The sequence below is a fragment of the Arachis hypogaea genome, chromosome 2 (genome assembly GCF_003086295.3).
Source record: "Arachis hypogaea cultivar Tifrunner chromosome 2, arahy.Tifrunner.gnm2.J5K5, whole genome shotgun sequence".
NCBI classification, from domain to species: domain Eukaryota; kingdom Viridiplantae; phylum Streptophyta; class Magnoliopsida; order Fabales; family Fabaceae; genus Arachis; species Arachis hypogaea.
Genome location: NC_092037.1, coordinates 34,663,795 through 34,687,677, shown reverse-complemented (window position 1 = coordinate 34,687,677; position 23,883 = coordinate 34,663,795). Strand labels below are relative to the sequence as shown.

At 37.7% G+C, this 23,883-nt stretch overlaps 1 protein-coding gene across 1 annotated transcript in view; it reads left to right on the top strand.

Annotated features, from left to right (window-relative positions):
* The window catches only part of LOC112742666 (uncharacterized), a 41,582-nt gene that overhangs the window by 9,410 nt on the left and 8,289 nt on the right, over positions 1–23,883 (top strand). The window contains exon 2 of the mRNA XM_072211272.1: positions 8,884–8,954. Within this exon, the coding sequence (XP_072067373.1) occupies positions 8,916–8,954 (39 nt within the window). The 5' untranslated portion in view covers positions 8,884–8,915. The remainder of the gene's footprint in view (positions 1–8,883; positions 8,955–23,883) is intronic.

The window sequence follows — 23,883 nt, the reverse complement described above, 5'->3', positions numbered from 1 at the left end:
GCAACTTTAGTGGGTGATTAGTTTAGTCAAGCTAACATTGAAGTGAATTTGGATGAAGTGTAACCAACAGAAAGTAAATAGCAAGGAAAATTAAAGTGCAGAAAGTAAAATTGCAAGTAACTTAAAGAACAAGAAAGTAAAATTGCAAGAATCTTAAATGACAAGAAATGTAAATTGCATTAAATGTAAAGGGGAGTGGGTGCTGGAAATTAAAAAAGAGCAGTAAAGCAAAGCGTATAACAATTGCATAGAGATTAACTTGCAGGAAAGTAATTTGGGATCATGAACAGAAATGTAAAATAAAGAGCAAGTGCAGAAGAATTAAATTGCTTGAAAGTAAATTGAAAGCCAATGGAACAGTAAAAACAGAAGAGCAGCCAAGAACTCAACTCAATTGCAAAATAAAATTGAAGATCTCAAGGAATCAAAGAGACTAGAAAACAAGTCTAGATCTCACTCCCTTCCTTGATCCAACAGCAAATAGATTGAAGAAGAAAGAAAAATGGAAGCAGCAAAGAGAACCTTGATTCAAATCACAATTCCTTGAATTATGCAGCAAAATAAAAACAGAGAGATCTCAGATGGAAATTGAAACAGAATTTCTCCAATCTCAATCCAAGATTTAAAGCAGAAAGGAAAACTTAAAGGAGAGAGCTCTCAAATCCTAATATTCCCTAGTGGGTCTAGCCTCTTTCCCCTGGAGCCCCCCTACACAGATGAAAATGATGCCTTTATATAGGCTTTACAAAGTGAAAAATGAAAATGAAATTAAAACAAATTAAAAATAAAAATCCTAATTCAATTGATTCATGTGCCTTTGAGTCATGTTGAGTGGGCTTTGCTTGCTTTGGATTTGAGGAGAAATGGGTTTGGTTGGCCTTGATTCAATTTGTTGAAGAATTGAATTAATTTGAATTTTGGTTGATTTTGGCCCATGTTGCTCCCAGGAGGCTGCCCTGCCCTTGTGGAGGGCAGGGCAGAAAATTGGTGCATGGTGGTGCGTCCGTGGTGCAAGCTGGTGCGGCCTTGGTGCGTGAGATGCTGCCCTGCCCGCGCCAAGGGCAGGGCAGGAAAAGTTGGTGCGCCAGAAATTCCTTGGTGCTGCCAGAATCAGGAATTGGTACGCCAGAATTGAAAATTGGTGCACCAGAATTGAGCTTGGTGCATAGGATGCTGCCCTGCCCTCGCAGAGGGCAGGGCAGAAAAATGTGGTGCTGCCAGGATTGAGTTGCGATGCACGCTGGTGCTGCCAGGAGAGAATTGGTGCGCCAGATTTGTGTGTGGTGCGCCAGATTTGTGCACCAACCCAAATGCTGCCCTGCCCTCGCGGAGGGCAGGGCAGTGTTTTCACTTTGATGTCCCAAGTTCGAACCATGGCCGAAACACACGCTACTTAATTTCCTTGGCTTTCTTGGCACCAAAGTAAGGCCTAGTTTCTTGCTTTCTCATGGCCCTTAAAGATGTCTTTCGTTCCTGCCTCAATTGTGCGCCAAATATGGATTGCTATATATCGTTGGAAAGCTCTGAATGTCAGCTTTCCAACGCAACTGGAAGAACACCAATTGGACGTCTGTAGCTCAAGTTATAGCCCTTTGAAGTAGGCATGGTCATGCTGTGTGCGGCCAGATTTTAACTTAGCGAAAATTCTTGCTTCCAACCACACTTTGCATCACGATTCTGCCCTGCCCTTGGCAAGGGCAGGATCGTGTGCGTGCTGGCTGCTTCCTTTCTTGATTTGGTCATGGGCCACGCTTTTAAAAGCGTGGCCTAAAGCTCCAAAGTGTACCCAACTTCAAAATGTACCCCAAAGCTCTTTTTTTCTCCTTTTTTTGTGCTTCTTTGCTTCTTTTTCTTCTTATTTCCTACAAGATTTATAAAATTAAAAGATCAAGGAAATCTTCCAATTAAGTATACAAGAATGCAATATTTAAGCACTAATCATCAATTTCTTGTATGAAAAAGCATAGAAAAATAGGTATATGATGACTTGTCATCACAACACCAAACTTAAACCTTGCTTGTCCTCAAGCAAGAAAAGAATCATGCAATAAAGATTGACAACCCAAGGTAAGAAGAATAGCAACTCAATGTTCATGGTAAGCTAGTTTTCTATGCATGCTACAATTACAAAAGAGATGTAAATGATTGATGCTTCTATCTAGCTTATTTTATGAAATCTTTTTCTTATAATTCTTCCTTGAAACAAGCTTTTGATTTTTTTTTTCTCCTTTTGGGTGCTTTGCCCCATGAGTTAATAACAAAGCTACGACTTCTAAATGCTTTGTTTTCAAGTATTACCACTTGATACATAAGCACCACAAGCATTTAATTAGAGGACTTCATTAAGCTCATTTTTCTTTTCTTTTCTTGACTCTCTAATCATTGATGCTCAGAGCCTTGAGCTTTGAGGGAGTACTTTTGCACTTGAGCCTAGCCTTGACTTCTAAGTGTTTTGTTTTCAAGCATTTGGCTTGATACATAAACACCACAAGCACTTAGCAAATAAATTGCCATTGGTACTCAGAGCCTTCAGCTTTCTCATTCCTTCCCTTTTTCTTTTCTTGCTTTAATTGTATTTGCTTCTTCAAGGTTTTCATGATTTCAAAAGATTTCACAAAATGTACTAGATGAAAAACTTCAATTAAATAAAATCCAATGCAATTGAGCAACAATCAGTCACACTAGCTTTCCAATACTTGTATGCACATGCTAAATTCTTCTTTAATTCCTTGTTTGTTTATGATCATGATGCTCTTTTTTTTTGCTTTTGAATTCACAAAACTCAAGTTGGTAGTCATAATGTCACAACAACATATTTCAAATCAAATTCAAGCTATGCTTAGTCATACCACACATGCATACAGAGAATATAAAGACAATCATGCAATTTAAAGTGCTGGAAACAAAGGAGAGGAAAAGGAACTTTACAACCTTGTAGTTCATCTTCATTATTGTTGTCATTTTCCTCTTATTCTTTCCTTCCCATACCAACTCAGAATGCTTACTTATCCTCAAGCAACAATTAGAACAATGGCTATGGGGCTAAGATGGATCATGAATGTCTTACACAATGAAATGTTAGTAGCACATGTGTTTTAAGCAAGCAAAAATGAAAAATAACAATTCAAGGCACAAGAGACAGCGACATTTGATTGCAAGCCTAAGAAGGTGTGCACAATACTTTGCATAAAGAATAAGTGGCACACCAAACTTAGTGTGACACTTTCACTTGGAATTAATGCAAGTATTTAGTAAAGATTGGAAGCAAATTTTTGTTGCATAGCAACACCAAACTTAGAATGCAATCATATGTCAATTTTATTTAAAACAAAACTAAATGAAACTGTTGTATGTTAAAGACAATCACCAAGCCAATAATCTGTCATGAATAAAGCTCTCTTGGTAATGTATTAACAAACACAGTAAATAAGCAAACTAAAATGAAAGCATATAAAAACAGAAAAATGACTAAAGAAAGTAGAATGACAAAGTGTCAAATTAAAAGAAAGAGAGAGAAAAAAATAACACTATAGAGGCATTATGATTATGCAGACAAGTAGTGTTGCTTGAATGAATTGCATAGAAAATAAGTGGCACACCAAACTTAAAATCTTGGTGTGTCACTTTCATTTTTGATTTGATGCAATCATCCAAAAAGATTGAAAACAATTTGTTGCAAGGCAATGCCAAACTTAGAATGTAACCATATGCCAATTTATTGAATTTAAACAAAGCATAGAAAAGAAATGTACCTACGGTTGGGTTACCTCCCAACAAGTGCTCTTTTAGTGTCATTAGCTTGACATGTTGCTCTTCACTTTCTTCCTCTTCTTCCAGTTTGTTAAGAGGAATGACTTCAAGGAAGGAGAAGTTTCAGCTAGTGTCCCCTGTCTTGGCTTCCTCTCAGCAAGCTTTCTTTTGTACATGGCTTGATTGAGCTTGCTTGCTATTGGTCCAGGGGTTGGATTGCTTGTGGTTGACCTCCTCTTGAATGTTGTCCTTGGTAGCTTGGTCACAATCCTCTTCTTGGTGCTTTTGTCAATTGCCTTCACTTCCTTGAGTACAAGTCTTGGTGGTTGTGTAATTGTTGGAGTTTTGTCTTCATCAAGAGTTCCTTGCAGTGATGGTTCAATGACCCCTTCCTTCATGTGATTTTCTGCTTCACTTGAGTTTGACTTCTCTTGAATGTCTTCCTCCCTTTCTTCTTCATGATTTTCCATTAATGCCTCTGGGAGGGAATCTTTATGTTTCATTGTCACCTCAAGTGGCTCTTGTGAATGTAAAAGTTCAGGATCAAATGCCTCATCCACCTCATTTTTCATTAAAATTTCACTTGATGCAGTGGCCTCCTTATCTTGCTCTTCCACTTTCTCCTTCACATCCATCAATTGGCCTTCATTTTCCTTGCTCAGTGGTTCTACGCTCCTCCTTGTTTGCTCTAAGGACTCATTCATCTTCTTGAATACGATTTCTGTCCAGGATTGGGGTTGTGTGTATCTTTCCACGAGTTTTCTATGTAGTTCAATGGCTTGAAGGTAATCCTCATCTGTTAGTTCAAGAGATGAAGGTTGAGAGTAATCATAATCAAGTGATGAAGAACTTTCAAATGAGAAACTGGGATGTGAGGGTGGATGCTCTTCCATTCTTTGGTGATACTTCCATCCACCATGAGGATAATGATATGAATCATTTTGTGGTGGTGGTTGGTATCCCATATGATCTTCTTGCTCATCTTGTGTCTCAGAAGCAAATCTCCATGAATTGGAGTGCTCAGAATGTGTATTCTCTTGGTGATATTCCCAGCCACCATTAGAGATTGGTGATGGTGGGTAATATCCCATAAAATTTGTTTGATCATAAGATGAGTTGAACTCCATTTGAATTTTGTAAAACACAACACCAAGGGAAATTGAAATTCATATCTCAAAGATGAATTTCTTAGTGAGGCAATAACTCAAACACCTTGCTTTCAACTTAGAACAGAGAACAAAAATAAAGAAAATGCTTGATCTAGACTTCTCACCCACTTAATCATTGTTGATCTAAATCAATCCCCGGCAACGGCGCCAAAAACTTGATGGTGTTTTTGTGGAAAAACAAATTTCCAACACACAAATCCAACCGGCAAGTGTACCGGGTCGCATCAAGTAATAATAACTCACAAGAGTGAGGTCGATCCCACAGGGATTGATGGATCAAGCAACTTTAGTGGGTGATTAGTTTAGTCAAGCTAACATTGAAGTGAATTTGGATGAAGTGTAACCAACAGAAAGTAAATAGCAAGGAAAATTAAAGTGCAGAAAGTAAAATTGCAAGTAACTTAAAGAACAAGAAAGTAAAATTGCAAGAATCTTAAATGACAAGAAATGTAAATTGCATTAAATGTAAAGGGGAATGGGTGCTGGAAATTAAAAAAGAGCAGTAAAGCAAAGCGTATAACAATTGCATAGAGATTAACTTGCAGGAAAGTAATTTGGGATCATGAACAGAAATGTAAAATAAAGAGCAAGTGCAGAAGAATTAAATTGCTTGAAAGTAAATTGAAAGCCAATGGAACAGTAAAAACAGAAGAGCAGCCAAGAACTCAACTCAATTGCAAAATAAAATTGAAGATCTCAAGGAATCAAAGAGACTAGAAAACAAGTCTAGATCTCACTCCCTTCCTTGATCCAACAGCAAATAGATTGAAGAAGAAAGAAAAATGGAAGCAGCAAAGAGAACCTTGATTCAAATCACAATTCCTTGAATTATGCAGCAAAATAAAAACAGAGAGATCTCAGATGGAAATTGAAATAGAATTTCTCCAATCTCAATCCAAGATTTAAAGCAGAAAGGAAAACTTAAAGGAGAGAGCTCTCAAATCCTAATATTCCCTAGTGGGTCTAGCCTCTTTCCCCTGGAGCCCCCCTACACAGATGAAAATGATGCCTTTATATAGGCTTTACAAAGTGAAAAATGAAAATGAAATTAAAACAAATTAAAAATAAAAATCCTAATTCAATTGATTCATGTGCCTTTGAGTCATGTTGAGTGGGCTTTGCTTGCTTTGGATTTGAGGAGAAATGGGTTTGGTTGGCCTTGATTCAATTTGTTGAAGAATTGAATTAATTTGAATTTTGGTTGATTTTGGCCCATGTTGCTCCCAGGAGGCTGCCCTGCCCTTGTGGAGGGCAGGGCAGAAAATTGGTGCATGGTGGTGCGTCCGTGGTGCAAGCTGGTGCGGCCTTGGTGAGTGAGATGCTGCCCTGCCCGCGCCAAGGGCAGGGCAGGAAAAGTTGGTGCGCCAGAAATTCCTTGGTGCTGCCAGAATCAGGAATTGGTGCGCCAGAATTGAAAATTGGTGCGCCAGAATTGAGCTTGGTGCATAGGATGCTGCCCTGCCCTCGCAGAGGGCAGGGCAGAAAAATGTGGTGCTGCCAGGATTGAGTTGCGATGCACGCTGGTGCTGCCAGGAGAGAATTGGTGCGCCAAATTTGTGTGTGGTGCGCCAGATTTGTGCACCAACCCAAATGCTGCCCTGCCCTCGCGGAGGGCAGGGCAGTGTTTTCACTTTGATGTCCCAAGTTCGAACCATGGCCGAAACACACGCTACTTAATTTCCTTGGCTTTCTTGGCACCAAAGTAAGGCCTAGTTTCTTGCTTTCTCATGGCCCTTAAAGATGCCTTTCGTTCCTGCCTCAATTGTGCGCCAAATGTGGATTGCTATATATCGTTGGAAAGCTCTGAATGTCAGCTTTCCAACGCAACTGGAAGCACACCAATTGGACGTCTGTAGCTCAAGTTATAGCCCTTTGAAGTAGGCATGGTCATGCTGTGTGCGGCCAGATTTTAACTTAGCGAAAATTCTTGCTTCCAACCACACTTTGCATCACGATTCTGCCCTGCCCTTGGCAAGGGCAGGATCGTGTGCGTGCTGGCTGCTTCCTTTCTTGATTTGGTCATGGGCCACGCTTTTAAAAGCGTGGCCTAAAGCTCCAAAGTGTACCCAACTTCAAAATGTACCCCAAAGCTCTTTTTTTCTCCTTTTTTTGTGCTTCTTTGCTTCTTTTTCTTCTTATTTCCTACAAGATTTATAAAATTAAAAGATCAAGGAAATCTTCCAATTAAGTACACAAGAATGCAATATTTAAGCACTAATCATCAATTTCTTGTATGAAAAAGCATAGAAAAATAGGTATATGATGACTTGTCATCAGTTGTCGTGGTCATCCGCCATGTTAATGGGATGACTTCCAGATCCCCAGCAACGGCGCCAATGTTCCGTGGGTTACCTAAAACTGTAGGTCGATCTCGGACGAGATCTTCTGTACTGGTCGGAGCTGTTGTGTCCGACTTGTTGGTGGTGCTGATCCTTCGTCCCCGGAGAGTGGGGGTACCTGCAAGGGACTCCGATGCTTAAGTTAGCAAGGGTATTAAGCAGGTATTAAGTAGAATCAGAGTATGAATTATACCTGGGTGCTCCAGTGTATTTATAGTGTTGAGACGTGACCTTTGTTGGATAAGATAAGTTAGTTATCTTATCTTATCTTTATCTTTAGGGTTGAGGTCAGCGTGTCTTCAGCGGAACCGCCCTTATCTCTATAGGCTTAGGCCGCCTTAGGATTTGGGTCGTGTTCCTCCATTTGGGCCCTTTACTGGGCTCTCTTGTCGATTTGGCCAAGCTTTCTGAGAAGAGGTCGGATAGTCTGACCTAAAGAGGTCGGTCGCTTTATCTTCAATCATCCCAGGTCGGATAGCTCGACCCAGGGTATGAACAGTTGTTCTCTGTTAGTGCCAGAGTTGTTGCCCATAAGTGTGTCTGATACGTGCTTCAAAAGTTTGTGTCACGAATAGTTTAAGTATTATTTAGTAGTTATTAGTTTATATTTTTTAAATATTAGAGTGTTTAATATAATTTCATGTACTTTAATTTTATTTATTTAGTTAGTAGATTGTGTTTTATGTTAGTGGGCATAGGGTTTTCTTTATTTTAACCTAATATGAGGTTGTAAAAATTTCCTAAACTATTGTAGTCGTCGTTGAGAAATTGGAGGTGTGAAAAACCACTTTTTGATTTTGAAACCATGACATGGACAATTGAGGTCGAGTGAGTCACTCTCTTGTTGCATCAGAAAATTGCATAGAAGATTGAGTGATTCCCTTCTATTCAATTCTCAAATTATAGTGTTGACAAGTTAAGTTGAGAGAATCCTTTTGTTGTTGCATCAAAAAATTGGATAAAAAGTAGCATAATTCCCTTTGTATTTAATTTCAACATATTCCGTTGTTTTCTATTTTAATTTCAATTTATCTTTTTATTCAATTTCAATGTTTATCTTTTTGTTTATCCTTCATTTCGTATCAGTGTCTGACTTTGATATGGTCTTATTCTTAATTTATTTTGATTTGTGTTCTTAGTTAGCGCTTTCAAGTGCAATGCCAAAAGAATTGTCTGCATATTCCAAGCTATTGTTATAACTTAGAAGCAAACTAGTTTAGGTTGGGAAATCAAAATTTGTGAATCTGTTTCATTGGTCTGTAGGATTTTCTTGATTAGATTTTCTCTACTTGTTCACATGTTTTGTTGTTTTACTGTTCTACATTTTTAGTATAGGGTTAGTCCCTTGTTCTTAATTAAGTAGCTGTTGATGTTATCAATAGAAGATAACTGAATGCTTTTATTGTTGATATACATGATAATGATTTTCTTTTTCACAATATTTCACTGGAGACTTTGGTGTTCAAATGAAACTACCTAGTTAATACTTAGTACAAGTGAATATTATAGTTGTAATCACTAAACTAGTACTTTGAGTAGAGCATAGCCCTAAGATGGAATCACAAAATTGAGCTGCAATATTTTTAACCTAACATGACATTTTTTTTAATTTTGTATTGATGCAGTTTTAGGGAAGGTTAAAGATTTCTTAGGAGTGATGTCAGAAGCAAATAAGCGGCTGGAACTTGATGCGAAGGTTCAAATTTGAGTTCTGATTGAAGCCATATTTTTATTGTTTCACAACCATTTTCTCCCTTTGTTCTCCTATCTATTATCTTGTTGCTTTGTTTTGAAAATTTGTAGGATCATCCTGAGAGTTAAAACCGATTTATATGCCTTCCATAATTTAAAAAATTACAAAAAATTATCACGATAAAATTTAACACTCATCCTACTTCCATATCAAATTTTTTAAGTGTCTTTTCAAGCTTACATGTTTAAAGGTTAAAAATCACCCTAAATCATTAACCCCCACTGCCGTCGCCTCCCTCTTCTCCCCTTCCTTCCCCTTTTCTCTCTTCCAACTCCAGCAGAGGCACCACCGCCGGCATTATTTCTCTGTTCTCCACATCTCCTACGCCATTCATCTCTTGCGTCGCTGCTCCCATCTCTCCCCCCTTTGGCTGCTGCAAGCGTCTCTTCCCGCTTACCCGTGTCGCTGCCGCCAGTGTTGGACAAACCGTTGAACCTGTCACTTGACCGGTTCAGTTCTCGCAACCTTATTCTCTCATCCACTCACACTCACTCTGTATCTCTGCTTCGCCTCTCAGACCTCCTCGCGCCACTGCCTCGTCTCCACTGTCCTTCGACATCACCTCTCACCCCTCGGTTTGTGGCCTTGCCTCTTCCTCTGAGCCTCCGCGTCTTGCCGACTTGCCGTGCCTCTCTCTATCGCCATCAGTCCGTCACGGTCCCAGTGCGTTGCCAACAAAAGAATAATAAGATAACCATAGCTTGCTTCAAGCCAATAGTCTCCGTGGGATTCGACCCTTACTCACGTAAGGTATTACTTGGACGACCCAGTGCACTTGCTGGTTAGTTGTGCGGAATTACATAGTGTGAGTGTAATTTTCGTGCACCCGATAACTTATTGTTGAAGTTTGATTTTTTTTATTTTTTTCACTTTTATGCAGAATCCACACTTCTTGTTTGTAACGGCAAAAGAGAACAATGCACTCAAGCTAAGATGCTTCCCCCTAATGGCACTCCTCTTACTTCTCCTATTCCCAAAAGCCAACTGGTGGACGAAATTGTGATCCTTAATTAATGGCTCCTTGGCATGTGCCAAGGAGAACTAATTTAACTAACTGATTACTTGCACAATTCCGTTCAACTGACCAGCAAGTGTACTGGGTCGTCCAAGTAATACCTTACGTGAGTAAGGGTCGAATCCACAGAGATTATTGGTTTGAAGCAATCAATATTTATTTTATTAATCTTAGTTAGGATGTTAACAAGGTTATTTGGATTAAAAGTGAAATTACTGGATTTGATAAAAGAGGGAACAATGTTACTTTGATTTGCAGCACTGGGGAATATGTTGGAGTTTTGGAGATGCTTTGTCCTCTGACTTCAACTCTTCCTTGAAATCCTCTTCTCACACGCAAGTTCCTTCCATGGCAAGCTCTATGTAGGGTGTCACCGTTGTCAGTGGCTACTTCCCATCCTCGCAGTGAAAACTATGCTCACGCACTCTGTCACAGTACGGCTAATCACCGGTTGGTTCCCGCTCCTACTGGAATAGAATCACTCTTTTGCGTCTGTCACCAACGCCCAGCAGGTTAAAGTTTGAAGCACGTCACAGTCATTCAATCCCGGAATCTTACTCGGAATACCACAGACAAGGTTTAGACTTTCCGGATTCTCATGAATGCCGCCATCAATCCGGCTTATACCACGAAGATTCTGTTGGGGAATCTAAGAGATATTCATTCAATCTGATATAGAACGGAGGTGGTTGTCAGGCACACGTTCATGGGTTGAGGAAGGTGATGAGTGTCACGGATCATCACCTTCTCCACAGTTAAGCGCGAATAAACATCTTAGATAAGAACAAGCGTGTTTGAATGGAAAACAAAGGAATTGTATTAAATCATCGAGACGCTGCAGAGCTCCTCACCCCCAACAATGGAGTTTAGAGACTCATGCCGTCACAAAGTGTATAATTCAGATCTGAAAATGTCATGAGGTACAAGAAATGTCTGTAAAAGTTGTTTAAATAGTAAACTAATAACATAGGGTTACAGAAAATGAATAAACTAGGATAGTTGGTGCAGAAATCCACTTCTGGGGCCCACTTGGTGTGTGCTGGGGCTGAGACTAAAGCTTTCCACGTGCAAAGGCCTTTCTTGGCGTCAAACTTCAGGTTATGACGTGTTTTGGGCGTTCAACTCCGGATACTGACGTTTTTCTGGCGTTTAACTCCAGACAGCAGCATGAACTTGGCGTTTAACGCCAAGGTACGTCGTCTATCCTCGCTCAAAGTATGGACTATTATATATTGCTGGAAAGCCCTGGATGTCTACTTTCCAACGCCGTTGAGAGCGTGCCAATTGGACTCCGGTAGCTCCAGAAAATCCATTTCGAGTGCAGGGAGGTCAGGATCCAACAGCATCAGCAGTCCTTTTTCAGCCTAAGTCAGATTTTTGCTCAGCTCCTTCAATTTCAGTCAGAAAATACCTGAAATCACAGAAAAACACACAAACTCATAGTAAAGTCCAGAAATATGATTTTTGCCTAAAAACTAATATTATTTTACTAAAAACTAACTAAAACATGCTAAAATCTACATGAAATTACCCCCAAAAAGCGTACAAAATATCCGCTCATCACAACACCAAACTTAAACTGTTGCTTGTCCTCAAGCAACTAGATGAATAAAATAGGTTCTAACAGAAATAAAGAAATAGTAATATTCTCGAGTTCTAAATGAGGCTCAGATTCTTATTAGATGAGCGGGGCTTGTAGCTTTTTGTCTCTGAATAGTTTTGGCATCTCCCTGTATCTTTAAATTTTCAGAATGATTGGCATCCTTAGGAACTCAGAATTCAGATAGTATTGTTGACTCTCCTATTGTAGTATGTTGATTCTTGAACACAGTCATTTTATGAGTCTTGGCTGTGGCCCTAAGCACTTTGTCTTCCAGTATTACCACCGGATACATAAATGCCACAGACACATAACTGGGTGAACCTTTTCAGATTATGACTCAGCTTTGCTAGAGTCCCCAGTCAGTGGTGTCCAGAGCTCTTAAGCACACTCTTTTGCTTTGGATCACGACTTTAACCATTCAGTCTCAAGCTTTTCACTTGGACCTTCATGACACAAGCACATGGTTAGGGACAGCTTGGCTTAGCCGCTTAGGCCTGGATTTTTATTTCCTTGGGCCCTCCTATCCATTGATGCTCAAAGCCTTGGATCCTTTTTACTCTTGGCTGGTGTTCATGGCTTGTGAATATTGTGTTATTTTTTTTTATTTTTTTTTTGAACTGCTTTTTCTTGCTTCAAGAATCAATTTCATGATTTTTCAGATCATCAACAATATTTTTTGTGTTCCTCATCCTTTCAGGAGCCAATATTCATCAAATTCAAAGTACATCTTATGCACTGTTCAAGCATTCATTCAGAGAACAGAAAGTATTGCCACCACATATAGTTAATTATAAATTTTATTTATTAAGAACTCGAAAAATATAAATTACTTCTTTATTCTAAAAGAAAATCTACTACTTTATTCATGTCTAATGATGATGAGAAAAATAAATTATAACTTAATTGGAAATAAAATCAAAATAGACATCCTAATTACTACTAAATATCTTCTAAGGTCAATTTCTATAATAATACTATCACAGAGTTAAAGCTGGAATTAGAACTTAACAACCTGTATTTTGGGAAGTGGATGTTCCTCTAGTCTGTGGGGTGCCTTCAAGAATTAATTTCTGACGCTTCAGCTCCCTTAAGTTCACATCCTTGCTCTTCCTGTTCTCTTAGGTGCCATGGTCTTAATGAGTTTTAGCTCAGTGATCATGGCAAATCACACCAAACTTAGAGGTTTGCTTGTCCTCAAGCAAAAGAAAGGAAAGGAGAGGAGTAGAAGGAAAGGCATTGTCAAATAAAGATAAGATGAGTTTAAAAAAATATGAGAAGAAATTAAAAATATTTGAAAAAGAATTGGATTAGAAAAAGATTTGTGTTTATGAATTAAGATACATTTGATGTTTTTGAAAAAGGGATTTTAGAAATTAGGGTTCTTAGAAAACCAATTTGATTTTGAAGGATGACATTTTGAAACATGTTTATGCAAGAAATCATGAATTGAAACTTAAAAATTTAGAAAAATTGTAAAGAAAAATGAATTTTACCTCCTCCCCACCATCCTGGCGTTAAACGCCCAGGATGCTAGCAAACTGGCGTTAAACGCCCAGAAGGTGCATCTTTCTGGCGTTTAACGCCCAGAAGATGCTCCTTTCTGGCGTTTAACGCCCAGATGGCTACCCTTACTGGCGTTAAACGCCCAGTGGGAGCTTCTTTTGGGCGTTTAACGCCCAAAGTATTTCTTACTGGCTTTTTCATGCCAGTGAGCTTCCAAATTTCCCTGTAACTCTGTGACTTCAACCAATTGTTATTTCACCTTTTGAAGATACTTGGACTCAAACCTGTAAAGAAATAATTAATTAATTAATACGAATAAAATTAAATTTTATGATTGGCTGGGTTGCCTCCCAGCAAGCGCTTCTTTAATGTCATTAGCTGGACTGAGTTTTAATCAAGTCTCAGTTTTGAGCATTCTTGCTCAAAATTGCCTTCAAGATAATGTTTGACTCTTTGTCCATTAACAATGAACTTTTTGTTAGAGTCATTATCCTGAAGCTCTATGTATCCATATGGTGATACGTTTGTAATGACATATGGATCTCTCCACCGGGATTTTAATTCCCCAGGGAATAATTTGAGCCTAGAATTGAATAGCAGAACTTTTTGCCCCGGCTCAAAGACTCTGGATGACAATTTCTTATCATGCCATCTTTTCGCTTTCTCTTTGTAAATCTTTGCATTTTCGAAAGCATTGAGTCTAAATTCCTCTAGCTCTGATCCGAGACTCTCAGCCATATTGACCTCTCTTACCAGAGAGTCAATTATATCAACACTCATGCAGTCATTTGGGGTGTCTTGATGTTGCATGGCTTTAACAACATTCAGCTTGAACTCTTCCTCATTGACTCTCAAGGTTACTTCCCCTTTTTGGACATCAATGAGGGTTCGGCCAGTTGCTAGGAAAGGTCTTCCTAGAATGAGAGTTGCACTCTTGTGCTCCTCCATTTCCAGCACCACAAAGTCAGTAGGGAAGGCAAATGGCCCAACCTTGACTATCATGTCCTCAATCACGCCTGATGGGTATTTAATGGAGCCATCAGCAAGTTGAAGACATATCCTGGTTGGTTTGATTTCTTCCGTTAAACCAAGCTTTTTGATAGTAGATGCAGGCATTATGTTGATACTTGCTCCAAGATCACATAAAGCTTGCTTGGTGCAAGTGCCCTCTAATGTGCATGGTATCATAAAGCTCCCAGGATCTTTAAGCTTCTCAGGTAAGCTTTTCAGAATGACTGCACTGTATTCTTCAGTGAGGTAAACTTTTTCAGTTTCCCTCCAATCCTTCTTATGACTTAAGATCTCTTTCATGAACTTAGCATAAGAGGGTATTTGCTCAAGTGCTTCTGCAAACGGAATCTTTATTTCAAGAGTCCTGAGGTAGTCTGCAAAGCGGGCAAATTGCTTATCCTGTTCCGCTTGGCGGAGTTTTTGAGGATAAGGCATTTTGGCTTTGTATTCCTCAACCTTAGTTGCTGCAGGTTTATTACCTACAGAAGTGGGTTGGGAAGCCTTTTTAGAAGGGTTGTTATCAGCACTTGTATGTGACTGATTCCCCACTGGTATTTGAATGCCAGTGGTGGGAGCTGGAGTGGCGTTAGACGCCCCTTCCTTGTTTGTTACTGGCGTTTGAACGCCAACTTTGTCCCTTTCTGGGCTCGGACTGTCTTCAGGAGGATTTTGAGTATCCACTTGTTCATTTCTTGGTTTCCTGCTGCTTTGAAGTGAGGTATTTAATGTTTTCCCACTTCTTAATTGAACTGCTTGACATTCTTCTGTCATTTGTCTTGATAGTTGTTTTTCTGTCTGCTTTAATTGTACTTCCATGTTCCTGTTAGCCATTCTTGTTTCCTGTAATATTTCCTTGAATTCGGCTAGCTGTTGAGTTAGAAAGTCCAATTGCTGATTGAATTCATTAGCCTGATCCACTGGACTGAGTTCTGCAGTTACTGTTTTAGCTTCTTCTTTCATGAAAGATTCATTGCTTAAGTACAGATGTTGATTTCTGGCAACTGTATCAATAAGCTCTTGAGCCTCTTCAATTGTTTTTCTCATATGTATAGATCCACCAGCTGAGTGGTCTAGAGAAATCTGAGCTTTTTCTGTAAGCCCATAGTAGAAGATGTCTAATTGCACCCATTCCGAAAAACATTTCAGAGGGGCATTTTCTTAGCAACTCTCTGTATCTCTCCCATGCATCATAAAGGGATTCATTATCTCCTTGTTTGAAGCCTTGGATGCTTAGCCTTAGCTGTGTCATCCGTTTGGGAGGGAAATAGTGATTCAGGAATTTTTCTGACAGCTGTTTCCATGTTTTTATGCTGTTCTTAGGTTGGTTGTTTAACCACCTCTTAGCTTGATCTTTTACAGCAAATGGAAACAGTAGTAATCTGTAGACATCCTGATCCACTTCCTTATCATGTACTGTATCAGCAATTTGCAGAAATTGTGCCAGAAATTCTGTAGGTTCTTCATGTGGAAGACCAGAGTACTGGCAGTTTTGCTGCACCATGATAATGAGCTGAGGATTCAGCTCAAAGCTACTAACTCCAATGGAAGGTATACAGATACTACTCCCATATGAAGCATTAGTGGGGTTAGCATATGACCCCAAAGTCCTCTTGGACTGCTCATTCCTACTTGCTTCCATTATTGAATACAAGTTGAGAATTTATAGTAATGGAATAAATAAAAATGGAATAAATAAAAAGAAGTTAAAAATATTTTTTTTTTCGAAAGAAAAATGAAATTAAAATCTAAAAATTAAAAAAAATTCGAAAAAGTAGTTGGAGAATATAAAATTTTTTTGAATTTTGAATTTTATGATAAAAGAGAAAAACATGCAAAAGACACAAGACTTAAAATTTTTAGATCTAATGCTCCTTATTTTCGAAAATTTTTGGAGGGAAAACACCAAGGAACACCAAACTTAAAAATTTTAAGATCAAGACACAAGAAAAACTCAAGAACACCTTGAAGATTCACAAGAACACCAAGAACAAAAGAAAGAACACCAAACTTAAAATTTTTAGAAAACTTTAAGAAAATTTTCGAAAATTATAAAAATTAATAATAAAACACCAAACTTGGAGTTTGGCACAAGATTAAATCAAGAAAAATTATTTTTGAAAAAGATTTTTAAAAGTATTGGTGCTCCCTTGTCAAGAATATGACCCTTCTATTCTAGCCAAATGGGCAGAAAAGGTAACAATTGTTCTGGGCAGGTATATTCTTTTTGAAAGACTAAAGCTTTGGATTAGTGAAAGAAAAACAAGAAAAGATACAGAACAAGAAAAACTCAAGATCAAACAAGAAAAATAAACAAGAACAACTTGAAAATCAATGAAGAACAAAGACACAAGTCGAAAATTTTAAAGAAAAATATGAGACATGCAATTGACACCAAACTTAGAACAAGACACTAAAACTCACGAAAATTAAGAATAAAAATAAAAATAAATTATTCCTAATCTAAGAAATAAAATAAACCTTCAATTGTCCAAACTCAATAATCCCCGGCAACGGCGCCAAAAACTTGGTGGACGAAATTGTGATCCTTAATTAATGGCTCCTTGGCATGTGCCAAGGAGAACTAATTTAACTAACTGATTACTTGCACAATTCCGTTCAACTAACCAGCAAGTGTACTGGGTCGTCCAAGTAATACCTTACGTGAGTAAGGGTCGAATCCACAGAGATTATTGGTTTGAAGCAATCAATATTTATTTTATTAATCTTAGTTAGGATGTTAACAAGGTTATTTGGATTAAAAGTGAAATTACTGGATTTGATAAAAGAGGGAACAATGTTACTTTGATTTGCAGCACTGGGGAATATGTTGGAGTTTTGGAGATGCTTTGTCCTCTGACTTCAACTCTTCCTTGAAATCCTCTTCTCACACGCAAGTTCCTTCCATGGCAAGCTCTATGTAGGGTGTCACCGTTGTCAGTGGCTACTTCCCATCCTCGCAGTGAAAACTATGCTCACGCACTCTGTCACAGTACGGCTAATCACCGGTTGGTTCCCGCTCCTACTGAAATAGAATCACTCTTTTGCGTCTGTCACCAACGCCCAGCAGGTTAAAGTTTGAAGCACGTCACAGTCATTCAATCCCGGAATCCTACTCGGAATACCACAGACAAGGTTTAGACTTTCCGGATTCTCATGAATGCCGCCATCAATCCGGCTTATACCACGAAGATTCTGTTGGGGAATCTAAGAGATATTCATTCAATCTGATATAGAACGGAGGTGGTTGTCAGGCACACGTTCATGGGTTGAGGAAGGTGATGAGTGTCACGGATCATCACCTTCTCCACAGTTAAGCGCGAATAAACATCTTAGATAAGAACAAGCGTGTTTGAATGGAAAACAAAGGAATTGTATTAAATCATCGAGACGCTGCAGAGCTCCTCACCCCCAACAATGGAGTTTAGAGACTCATGCCGTCACAAAGTGTATAATTCAGATCTGAAAATGTCATGAGGTACAAGAAATGTCTGTAAAAGTTGTTTAAATAGTAAACTAATAACCTAGGGTTACAGAAAATGAATAAACTAGGATAGTTGGTGCAGAAATCCACTTCTGGGGCCCACTTGGTGTGTGCTGGGGCTGAGACTAAAGCTTTCCACGTGCAAAGGCCTTTCTTGGCGTCAAACTTCAGGTTATGACGTGTTTTGGGCGTTCAACTCCGGATACTGACGTTTTTCTGGCGTTTAACTCCAGACAGCAGCATGAACTTGGCGTTTAACGCCAAGTTACGTCGTCTATCCTCGCTCAAAGTATGAACTATTATATATTGCTGGAAAGCCCTGGATGTCTACTTTCCAACGCCGTTGAGAGCGCGCCAATTGGACTCCTGTAGCTCCAGAAAATCCATTTCGAGTGCAGGGAGGTCAGGATCCAACAGCATCAGCAGTCCTTTTTCAGCCTAAGTCAGATTTTTGCTCAGCTCCTTCAATTTCAGTCAGAAAATACCTGAAATCACAGAAAAACACACAAACTCATAGTAAAGTCCAGAAATATGATTTTTACCTAAAAACTAATATTATTTTACTAAAAACTAACTAAAACATGCTAAAATCTACATGAAATTACCCCCAAAAAGCGTACAAAATATCCGCTCATCACCAACGTACTGTTTCAAATTCATCTCAAGTTCTTATATTTTTAAATTTTATTTATTTATTTATGGTGGAAGTAGGACATATGCTAATAATTAAGTTCATTTTTGTTTAATAACACTTGGCTGTTATTATTCTTGTCGTATTTATTTATTTAAGTATTTAATTATTCATGTTGGGTTTTAACTAGTAGTACTATTATTATTAAAGGTAGAAATAATTAAAGATCTCAATGAAATATTTGATTATTGGTAATTTTAATTGTTTAATAATTTGATAATAGTTATCTCTCATTGTTAGTAAATCATATAATTGAGTAAAAGTGAATGATCGGTAGATCTATGCGACCTTTTCATTAATAGTTGAGATTAGTCCATATTCTACCTGAAGAAATTTTCTTTTGAAACATTGTGCAGTATGGAATCAGATGAAACTATTCTGAAATTGTGAATGCTTTATCTTTTCTAGATTTTGAATTTGATTATGTTATTCCTGGTTATTCAGCTGGAAATATTAGAGTAACTGGACAAATGAGAGAAAGATTATTACTAATTGTGTTAATTGATCTGAAATTTATACTTTGCTCTATCATCATGTTTATTTGGCAGCTGTGAACTAACGAACTCTTATCCTCACATTTTCTCCGTTTTGACTCTCGCCCTCTCCTTTTCCTTTCATCACTTCCCCACAAGCTTGAGCATATAGATAATATTTATCAAGCTTAGAACATAAATAACCTATAGAAGATATTATTTGATATTATGAGATATTTAGGATAAACTACTTCTCTAAGACTCACCCTCAAGCTAAAGTTACTAAGCTCTAAGCTTTTTACAATAATACTTGTGGAAATATAATATGAAGATTAAAGAAAGGCCATCTGTATCTGCCGGAAACATGTCAAGGCCAGCAAGAACTGCTGAAGATGTGTAGGGGCCTGTTGCGACTTCTGGAGTTGTGCAAGGGGTAGCTGGGACTGTTGGTGACTTGCTGGGACTATCCAGAACTGCTTGGGCCAGTAAGGAGGTAAAGAACCTAGGAAAGCGACTTGGTTGAGCAGTCATCATCTTTCAAAGAGGCCATAAATAGCATATAACTGGCAAAGATTGTGAACGACAAATATTACCGTTGGTATGGTTCACAATGTGAGGTTGGAAGGAAAATACAACCCAATATTCATCACTTTGGCTGTGTTTGGTTCTGAGAACAAAACAAGATAAGACAGAACATTGAGAACAAGACACAATAGATAGAGACACAAAGATTAATATTCTTGTATTTTGTTTGGTGATAAACTAGAACAAAATATAAAAGTCTAATTTACTCTTATTTCTTCCATACAAAATTTAGGAAGAAAAATATGACGAAAAACATAATTTTGAAAATTTGGTAGAAATATTGAAAGAAAAAATGAAAAATAAATTGTCTCTTGTTAGTGTTTCTGTGTCCTTGACAGAAAGGATGCAAAATACACTAATTTAGTGTCCCTACACGCATTGTCTCTGTCTATGTTTTATCTATCAAACATAATTTGTATCTCTGTATATTCAATGTTCTGTGCCTATAAACAAATGCAACCATTGTGCCAAGACGATTAGATACCAAAAGTCAGAATAAGGAAATGCTGGAGGAGGTTAAACAGACAACAAAGGGGTCAGACTTGCACTATTAGAAGCAGGAGATCAATACTCAAATAGTCATGGCACCCATTTGGGATAAATCAAGTGTGATACTGTAGTGGACTAGCGGCTTGATCAAGGTGATAAACACATATGCAAAGATAGCACAAAGAGGTGAGCATTAAGGTGTCAGTAGCTGCAGGAGTTGGCAGCAGAATAGAGTAGTTGATGTGCCCTCAGGCACTAGTGGAAGTGAAGTCGGTGACTTGTTTGTCAGAGATATGTTGAATGTGGCAACACATAGCTTGTCGAAGAGCAACACTGTTGACAAGGTTGGAGAGGTTGGGCATTGCTGGATGCCAAGGGTGTGGTCTTTGGTCAGATTTGACAATGGTGGACGACAGCAGCGCCACAACAGTTTTCAAGGAGGATGCCATGTCTTTGATGTTATATTAAGATTCATGGTTACTCAGCTGGAAATATTAGAGTAATTAGACAAAAAAGAGACATTATTACTGATTGTGTGAATTGTTATGTATCGTTACAAGGGAAAAGGCCAACATATATAGAGAGGAGAGTGATAAATCTAGAGTACCTTCTCAACTACTCTCCATAAATGCACCGTCCAAATTACTAACCACTATCTAACAATGATATCTCTCTTCATATTTCAACACATTACTCTTGTTTGCTTTTAGTATCTCAGCCTATTTTATTATTCATTCAAATTTCTTAATTGGACTCAATATGATATGATATGCTTTTATAAGTTTTACAATCATGCTAATGCATCTGGCATTCATAACCCCCAATTACATTGCCTGCTAGTGAGATGAATCATGATACTTTATAATTGTGAATAAGTTAATGAGCATTGTAGTTGGACTTGGATCTCAATAGGGATATAGTTATTCTCTGCTAGTGCCAGAGTTGTTGCCCATAAGTGTGTTTGATACGTGCTTCAAAAGTTTGTGTCATGAATAGTTTAAGTATTAATTAGTAGTTATTAGTTTATATTTTTTAAATATTAGAGTGTTTAATATAATTTCATGTACTTTAATTTTATTTATTTAGTTAGTAGATTGTGTTTTATGTCAGTGGACATAGGGTTTTCTTTATTTTAACCTAATATGAGGTTGTAAATATTTCCTAAACTATTGTAGTCGTCATTGAGAAATTAGAGGTGTGAAAAACCACTTTTTTATTTTGAAACCATGACATCGACACGTGAGGTCGAGTGAATCACTCTCTTGTTGCATCGGAAAATTGGATAGATGATTGAGTGATTCCCTTCGATTCAATTCTCAAATTATAGTGTTGACAAGTTAAGTTGAGAGAATCCTTTTGTTGTTGCATCAAAAAATTGGATAAAAAGTAGCGTAATTCCCTTTGTATTCAATTTCAACCTATTCTGCTGTTTTCTATTTTAATTTCAATTTATCTTTTTATTCGATTTCAGTGTTTATCTTTTTGTTTGTCCTTCCTTTCGTATCAGTGTCTGACTTTGATGTGGTCTTATTCTTAATTTATTTTTATTTGTGTTCTTAGTTGGCACTTTCAAGTGCAATGCCAAAAGGATTGTCTGCATATTCCAAGCTATTGTTATAACTTAGAAGCGAACTAGTTTAGGCTTGGAAATCAAAATTTGTGATCTTATATTTGTAGTGATGGCAATAAAATAAGAACCTAAATATTTGATGGCAAAATCTATTTCATTGGTCTGTGGGATTTTCTTGATTGGATTTTCTCTGCTTGTTCACATGTTTTGTTGTTTTACTGTTCTACATTTTTAGTATGGGGTTAGTCCCTTGTTCTTAATTAAGTAGTTGTTGATGTTATCAGTAGAAGATAACTGAATGCTTTTTTTGTTGATATACATGATAATGATTTTCTTTTTCACAATATTTCTCTGCAGACTTTGGTGTTCAAATAAAACTACCTAGTTAATACTTAGTATAAGTGAATATTATAGTTGTAATCACTAAACTAGTACTTTGAGTAGAGCATAGCCCTAAGATGGAAACACAAAATTGAGCTGCAATATTTTTAACCTAACATGACCTTTTTTAAATTTTGTATTGATGCAGTTTTAGGGAAGGTTAAAGATTTCTTAGGAGTGATGTCAGAAGCAAATAAGCGGCTGAACTTGATGCGAAGGTTCAAATTTGAGTTCTAATTGAAGCCATATTTTTATTGTTTCACAACCATTTTCTCCATTTGTTCTCCTATCTATTTTCTTGTTGCTTTGTTTTGAAAATTTGGAGGATCATTCTGAGAGTTACAAAGTATAGACTATCATATATTGCTGGAAAGTCCTGGATGTCTACTTTCCAACGCAGTTGATAGCACGCCATTTGGATTTTTGTAGCTCCAGAAAATCTATTTCAAGTGCAGGGAGGTCAGAATCCAACAACATAAGCAGTCCTTTGTCAGCCTCCTATCAGATTTTTGTTCAGGTCCCTCAATTTCAGCCAGAAAATACCTGAAATCACAGAAAAATACAAACTCATAGTAAAGTCCAGAAATGTGAATTTTGCATAAAAACTAATAAAAACATCCCTAAAAGTAGTTAGATCCTACTAAAAACTACCTAAAAACAATACCAAAAAGCGTATAAATTATCCGCTCATCACAACACCAAACTTAAATTGTTGCTTGTCCCCAAGCAACTGAAAATCAAATAGGATAAAAAGAAGAGAATATACTATAAATCTCAAAATATCAATGAATATTAGTTCTAATTAGATGAGCGGGACTTGTAGCTTTTTGCTTCTGAACAGTTTTGGCATCTCACTTTATCCTTTGAGGTTTAGAATGATTGACATCTATAGGGACTCAGAGTTCAGATAGTGTTATTGATTCTCCTAGTTAAGTATGTTGATTCTTGAACACAGCTACTTTTATGAGTCTTGGCCGTGGCCCTAAGCACTTTGTTTTCCAGTATTACCACCGGATACATAAATGCCACAGACACATGACTGGGTGAACCTTTTCAGATTGTGACTCAGCTTTGCTAAAGTCCCCAGTTAGAAGTGTCCAGAGCTCTTAAGTACACTCTTGACCACTCAGTCTCAAGCTTTTCCCTTGGACCTGCATGCCACAAGCACATGGTTAGGGACAGCTTGATTTAGCCGCTTAGGCCTGGATTTTATTTCCTTGGGCCCTCCTATCCATTGATGCTCAACGCCTTGGATCCTTTTTACCCTTGCCTTTTGGTTTTAAGGGCTATTGGCTTTTGCTTTTTCTTTTTTCTTTTATAAATTTTTTTTCTCGCCATTTTTTTCGCAAGCTTTTTCTTTTTCATTGCTTTTTCTTGCTTCAAGAATCAATTTTATGATTTTTCAGATCATCAATAACATTTTTCTTCTTCATCATTCTTTCAAGAGCCAACAATTTTAACATTCATAAACAACAAGATAAAAAATATGCAATGTTCAAGCATTCATTCAGAAAATAAAAAGTATTGTCACCACATTAATATAATTAAACTAAATTCAAGGATGAATTCGAAACTCATGTACTTCTTGTTCTTTTGTAAAAAACATTTTTCATTTAAGAAAGGTGAAGGATTTATGGAATTATTCATAGCCTTAAGACATAGACACTAGACATTAATGATCATGTAGTAAAGACTCAAACATAGATAAACATAGAGTATAAAAACCAAAAAACAGAGAGATAAGAACAAGGAAGTTAAGGAATGAGCCCACCTTAGTGATGGTGGCGCCTTCTTCTTGAAGGACCAATGGTGTCCTTGAGCTCCTCTATGTCTCTTCCTTGCCTTTGTTGCTCCTCCCTCATATCTCTTTGATCTTCTCTAATCTCATTGAGAATGATGGAGTGCTCTTGGTGTTCCACCCTTAATTGGTTCATGTCATGACTCAATCCTTCTAGAGAAGTGTTAAGTTGTTCCCAATAGTTGTTTGGAGGAAAATGCATCCCTTGAGGCATCTCAGGGAATTCTTGATGATGAGCTTCCTCATGAGTCTCTTGAGATCCATGAATAGGC